This window comes from Trichechus manatus, unplaced genomic scaffold (assembly GCF_000243295.1).
Source record: "Trichechus manatus latirostris isolate Lorelei unplaced genomic scaffold, TriManLat1.0 scaffold00187, whole genome shotgun sequence".
NCBI lineage: Eukaryota > Metazoa > Chordata > Mammalia > Sirenia > Trichechidae > Trichechus > Trichechus manatus.
This window is the reverse complement of record NW_004444123.1, coordinates 348,012-355,246: the sequence shown is the minus strand read 5'-3', so window position 1 is coordinate 355,246 and position 7,235 is coordinate 348,012. Positions and strand designations below refer to the sequence as shown.

The window sequence follows — 7,235 nt, the reverse complement described above, 5'->3', positions numbered from 1 at the left end:
CAGCATTGAAAATGGCAAGAGAGAAGGGCAAAGAAAGTAATAATACAGTAAATTCTTTATTATACATAAAATAGGAAGACATGGAAAATTAAAGACGTCACTAATAACTGAAAAAAAACAAAAAACTAAACAGGAAAAAACACGAGTTGCTGTAGAGTTGATTCCGACCCCTAGCAATCCTACAGGACAGAGTAGAAATGCCCCGTAGGGTTTCCAAGGAGCAGCTGGTGGATTCGAACTGCTGACCCTTTGGTTAGCAGCCAAGCTCTTCAACCACTGTGCCACCAGGGCTCCAACAACTAACAGGATTGTAAATTTATACCTTAAAATTCACCATAGAAGATAAAAGTTGTGGTGAAGATTTCTACCACTCACTGACACTCATATTTTTCTTCCCTTGTCAAACAGCTGGACTACTTATCCTAGGCCCCTTGCCTCTGGATGAGGTCATGTGACTAGTTTGTACCATTTTTGGATGGAGGCATTAAAGAGCAGTTAATCATCTCTGATCATCTTGATGTGCTTGGCTGCTAACCAAAGGGTTGGAGGTTTGAGTCCACCCAGAGGCACCTCTGAAGAAAGGCCTGGTGATCTACTGAAAACTCAGCCATTGAAAACCCTCTAGAGCACAGTTCTACTCTGACACACATGGGATCACCATGACTTGGAGTTGACTCAACAGCAAATGGTAAATTGTTTGTCTCTATTTTTCCATCTAGAGGAGATCTCCAAGGCTCTAGGGGATGGTGGGCCCACTGGGAGGGGTCTGGGTCCTTAAATGACTCATGTGAATTTGAAAAGTGATCAGGAAGAGTGACAGATTAATCTCAGATTTTGGTTTCTGGGCAAAGCCCATTAAACAAAATAGAAAACATAGGAGGAATTATAGAATGGCAATTTTGGAACTTGTTTCATTTGGGACTTATTGAGTTTGAAGTATCTTGTGGCAGCCAGATGGACTTAGAAATTAAACTATGAATATAGTTGTATTATTTGGAGTTTAGGTAGGAATACTAGCTTGTATCTGAGATAACAGAAAGGAACAGGTATTTCTTGTGAGATTATGTTAAATATGTGTACACTGGTATAAAATATTCTCTCAGGTATTTTAATCCAGTATGTGTAACCCATGGAGTCCTGGTGACATCAAAAGGTCAGCAGTTCAAATTCACCAGCTGCTCTTTGGAAACCCTGTAGGGTAGATCTACTCTGTCCTTTAGGGTCACTGTAAGTTGGAATCGACTCAACAGCAATGGGTTTGGTTTTCTTTGGTTTATGTGTAACCCTGCTTTGTAGATCATATACACATCTCTGATTATTATATAATCAAGTTCATTTCAATGAGTTGAAGAAAAAGGTTGCAACCTCTGGAGATGATCTCTGCTGTAAATCCCATTTTGTGTGATGATCTTCAATTTTTGTTCTGAAATGTGATCTTAGGTAGATCAAATTCTCAGATATAGAAGAAGTCCCTCTCCTTTGTAATGGACTCTCAAATAATTTAACACTGCTGTTAGATGGACTAGCTGAAAGTCCATTCTGCAATAGCAGCTAGATAATTCTCATTACATGGTCTGGGTTCATGTTTAGAGGTCATTTCTTGCTTTCCTTTTTAAAAGAATGGCTTAATATTAGATACGTCTTCTAGATCTTTAGTATTTAGATCAGGGGTTAGCAAACTACAGCCCGTGGGCCAAATCAAGCTAAGGATTGTTTTTACATGTTAAAATAAATCAAAGACAAATAGTATTTTGAGACATGTGAAAATTACATGAAATTCAAATTTCAGTGTCCATAGTAAAGTTTTATTGGGACACAGTCATGCTCATTTGCTTAAGTATTGTCTATGGCAGCTTTCAAGGGCAGTGACAGGTAGTTCAGTGGTAGAATTCTCACCTTCCAGGTGTGACATTCAGGTTTGATTTCCAGCCAGGGGTTTGATTCCTGGACAATGTATCTCATGCACAGCCCCCACCTGTCTGTCAATGGGAGCTTGCGTGTTGCCATGTTCCAGAACAGGTTCCAGTGGAGTCTCTACACTAAGACAGACTAGGAAGAAAGGCCTGGAGATCTACTTCTGAAAACCAGTGAATGAAAACCCAATGGATCACAATGGTCTGATCCCCCACAAGCACAGGGGTGGCGCAGGACGGGCAGCATCTCGTTGCATTGTGAATGGGGTTGCTGTGAGTCAGACCGATGGCAGATATCGGCAGTAACGACAGGCTGCTTTCACACTGCAGTGGCAGAGTTTAGTAGTTTTGTAGATCATTTCTTGATCATTTAGAGATCATTTACAGAAAATGTTTGCTGCCCCTGATCTAGATTGATTATAGTAAACCATTTCATTCAATAGGTCTCCTACTGTGTTTGCGCAAGTAAACGGGAGGGGAGAGGGTGGAAGGGAAAATGCCGTCTATTTGCCTTGAGAACTGGAGTGATGGGAAGAAGCAGAGCAGAGGCGACGTTCGGACTTATTTATATGTATTGCTGCCGAAAAAGATAAATTCAGACAAAGTCAGAAATTCTCCTAGCTACAGGATTTGGGGTTTCTGAGTAAGAGATCAGGATGAGGGCAATGTGTTTTTGCTGAATTAAACTTACTCTCTTAACGGCGACACCTTCATACTTTATGAATTTTCGGGGGAGTTCACTGCGATTCTCCAATGCAGGAGTCTTGTTATCAATCTTTATATCCCCAGTGTCCATGACAAAGAAAGTGATAAGTGTTTTTGGAAGGAAGGAAGGAAGGAGAAAAAAGAGAAGGGGGAAGGAAAGAGAGAAAGAAAGAAGGTAGAAGGAGGAAGGCAGGAAGATAAGGAAGATTATTGGCTGCAAAATATGCAGATCTGAAGGCTGGTGTGACCTCTTGGCAGAGTGCAAAGCAGACAACATTTGGGTGATTTTTCATTTGCTTCTTTCACACCTTCTTCTCTCACTTTCTCCAGTGTTTTCTTGCTCTTCTCAGGCCGTTGCTGCCTCATTGTTGAGTCAGCCTCCGAAGCGCAGCTGACTGTCCACTGCTCTTCCTTGTGCACATATTCTTACTTTGCTTTCTATTTTAGAGTCAGCAGTTAAAATGAGCAGGATCTTATTAAATCATTCTTCATAAAGTGATAATAACCGATAAAGCGAAAATGAATGAGAAATAGCAAAAATATGAGGTTTGAGTTTAAGAACTGCTGCTTACTGTAATTTCAGGTCCGTTACTAAGTATTGCCACCACGTGTCTGTCAGTTTGTCGTACTGTGGTGGCTTGCGTGTTGCTGTGATGCTGGAAGCTAGGCCACCAGTATTTCAAATACCAGCAGGGTCACCCATGGTGGACAGGTTTCAGAGGAGTTTCTAGACTAAGACAGACTAAAAAGAAGGACCTGGTGATCTACTTCCAAAAAACATTAGCCAGTGAAAACCTTACGAAAACCTCATGGATAGCAGTGGAATATTCTCTAATACAGTGCTGGAAGATGAGCCCCTCAGGTTGGAAGGCACTCAGAATACAACTGGGGAAGAGCTGCCTCCTCAAAGTAGAGTTGACCTTAATGATGTGGATGGAGGAAAGCTTTTGGAGAAATACTGAAGTTGTTATGGATTTCATTTTACTTGGATCCACAATCAATGCTCATAGAAGCAGCAGTCAAGAAATCAAACAATGTATTATTGAGCTGGGCAAATCTGCTAAAAAAGATTTCTTTAAAGTGTTAAAAAGAAAAGATGTCACTTTGAAGACTAAGGTGCACCTGGCCCAAGCCATGGTATTTTCTCTCTTCTCATACATGCATGCAAAAACTGAACCATTAATAAGGAAAACCAAATAAAAATTGCTGCCTTTGAATTATGGTGTTGGTGAAGAATATTGAATACCCTGTCGACTGCCAGAAGAATGAACAAATCTATCTCGGAAGAAGTACAGCCAGAATGCTCCTTAGAAGCGAGGATAGAGAGACTTTGCTTCACATACTTCGTACATGTTTTCAGGAGGGATCAGTTCCTGGAGAAGGACATCATGCTTGGTAAAGTAGAGGGTTACTGAGAATGAGGAAGACCCCCAACGAGACGGATTGATACAGTCGCTGCAACAATGGGCTCAAACACAGCGAAGACTGTGAGGATGGCGCAGGACTGAGTGGGGTTTTGCTCTGTTGTACGTAAGGTCGCTATGAGTCAGAACCAACTCGACGGTACCTAACAGCAACACTAAGCATCAGTTTCTATCTTATAGCCCTTTTCTGAGGATTGCATGAATAATTTAAGTGAAGATGTTTTTTTATCTCTGTTTATAAAAATCTGATTTTTATCATCAATGTAGTTTGCCTTCACTGTGTTTCATTTAGGTAGAAATGTTTTATTTATATAAAGCAAGGATAAGAACCTCAAATCTCCATAGGGGTCAGGAAGATGGGACTGGGTCAGAGGGTGAACATGTCTAGAGGACAGTCGCTTCTCAGTATCACCAATAACATTTCTCTCCAGCAATGTGGGAATCGTTTTATCCAATTATTTGATTTTTCAAGTGAATAAAAAAACATCATCTTTACATGAAATCTTCTGATTATTAAATGTTGGTGAATTATTATTGTTTTCAAATGATTTTTTTTTTTTATTATTCAACAATTCATAGAAGCCAGGGCAAAACAATGTATGGAAGACAGGGGAGGTGAATATGGTCCTATCCTGTCCGTTTGCAGTACCTGCTCTAAACAATAAGTTAAAGAAGTAGAGTGATCGTGGGTGGGGATTGGGGGTTGGTGTATGCTTTTATTTCACATTACATCACAAAAGTAAGGCTAATGTTAAAACTGGCCCTTTAAAAAAATTTTTTTTATAACTTATCCTTGTTAATTTGTGGTTGGGAAAAATGTGCCAGAAACATTTTGCTACCAAAATGATGTGTATATATAGAGTGTCATAGGGAAGAAAGAATAGGTTTTAAAATATATATTTATTGTTTTTTAAACTTAATTTAATTTTTATTTATTTTTTGTTGTTGAAAATGTACACATCAAAACATACACCAATTCAACAACTTCTACCTGTATAATTCAGTGACATTGATTACATTCTTTGAAATGTGCACCCCTCATCCCCCTCCTTTTCCGAATTATTCCTCTGCCATTAATATAAATTCACTGCCCCCTAAGTTTCTTTTCTAGCCTTTCCAGTTGCTGATGTCAGTTTGACCCCATATAGATAGTTCTTTAGACGAGCACAACGCTCAAGGCAGACATTCTTTACTAATTAAGCTAAATTATTCTTTGGTTTAAGAAGACTTTAGGAGATAGTTTTGGTTAATTTTAATAAGCAAATATTTACCTATTTATTCATATGACTTTCAACCACAAGACACTTTTAATCTGTAACTTCGTGCCTCTTATCATAGATAAGATAGACTATGTACCAATTTTATCCTACCTACCAAGAGATCAATTTGAACCTAAAATTGTAATATAATAGGTGCCTCTTCCCCAGAGGAGTGACCAGTTAATTTCCCTAGGATAGCAGCTTGCACAAAGGAAGAAAATGATAATGCAACAAGCTTTCAGAGAGATGCCCTGTTCTGAGAGTTAACCTTTGTGCTCACAAGTAGTTACCTGAAAAATTTCGAAGGTATGAACAGAAATAACAGCAGATTGCATTACCTACATCCAAAAGGTCAGAGGTTCAGATTACTACGGTAATGAAACTTCAGTGAGCTGCTTCAGATCTATTAGGTTTGTCAGTTTTTATAAGCAAGCTTACTTCAGGCATGCGATTATAACATGAAGGACCTATACTGGGGAAAATGCAGCAGCCGGATCTTAAGAGAAGTATTCAAATATCACAGGAGCCCGTACAGCGTCCACCTTCATGAGGAGGTTGGCACTTCTATAAAAACTGGCTGGTCCGACAGAAATTGTGTTCCCAATTCCAATGGAATAGAAGAAGAGAAAGAAGGTCCAGAAGGGTATAGAGGTAGGAAAGAGACGTTACTTCTCAAGAACGAAGCTCGACGTTTTATTATGCTTTTAGTATTTTTTTTATGTGTACCGTTGCCCATTCTTAATTTGCTTGGGTATCCATTCAAAAGATGTGTTCAAGTCCTAAGCTGCAGTACCTGTGACTATGACTTCACTTGGAAGTAACATTTTTGTATATACAATAAGTTAACACGAGGACATACGGAGTAAGCTGGGTCCTAATCCAACATGACTGGTGTCCTTATGAGAGAAACAGACACAAATACAGACACATGGGAAGCACGCCATTTGATGACAGAGGCAGAGACTGCAGTGATACATCTACAGACCAAGAAACATCAAGGACTGGCAGCTGTCACCACACGCTAGGAGAGAGGCACGGTACAGATTCTCCTTCAGAGTTCTCAGGAGGAACCAACGGTGCCAACACCTTGACTGCGGACTCCTAATCTGCAGAACAGTGAGAGGGTATTCTTCCTTTGTTGTAAGTCACTCGGTTTGTGGTGATTTGTTACAGCGGCCCTAGGAAGCTAATACAGGTACTAATAATACATCAGGGGGAAATAAAGGCAGGAGCGGCTTACTTACCTGGCTTAGTCCATTCCACGTCTATAGCTGTGTGGTTTAGTACCCGTGCAGTGAGATTGGCCCCTCTCTCTGGAGGACCAGCTAACGTCGTCACAGCTGCTTCCCGGCTTGTTGTAAAACCCACACTGTTGTGTACAAAGAGCTTATACTCATATGTTGTAAACCTAGAAAGGTTTTTTTAAAAAGTCATATGTAAGTTTCTATTTTGCAGAAGCCAAAATATATGGTTTATTTTTTCCCCACAATATACAGGATTCCCTTTCTTTTCCTCACAAAATGCGCATTTTTCTTCCCTGCCCCCCACAAAATAGATTATTTTCTTTTCTCTCCCTCCACAAAACATATCATCGTTTTGTATTTCTCCAGCCTTAACCAAAGCGTCAGGAAAATATTTTATTAGCGATACCAAACAAATATCACTATTTAAAACAAACGTGGTTGATAGTTTTCTCATTCTTACTGTTTTCAGAAGTGGTGAGGATTACAGCTCAATTCCAGATGCAATTACAAATCTGGCAACCTGCCAGCTTTCTATCTGAACTTGATCCAGAGTTTTACTCTCTCCTCTTGGGAAACTCATCCATTTTCAGATATCAGAATCCCACATCATCATCCCCTGTAGCTCGGCTTCTTTCCCGTAATCTCATTGGCAGACAGATAACCCCGAAATTAAATCGTAACTGTGACCAA

General features: G+C 39.8%; 1 protein-coding gene across 1 annotated transcript in view; it reads right to left on the bottom strand.

The window, feature by feature from the left end:
- USH2A (usherin) overlaps positions 1–7,235 on the bottom strand; it is a 551,884-nt gene that overhangs the window by 260,196 nt on the left and 284,453 nt on the right. Inside the window, exon 25 of the mRNA XM_012558807.1 lies at positions 6,546–6,709. Within this exon, the coding sequence (XP_012414261.1) occupies positions 6,546–6,709 (164 nt within the window). The remainder of the gene's footprint in view (positions 1–6,545; positions 6,710–7,235) is intronic.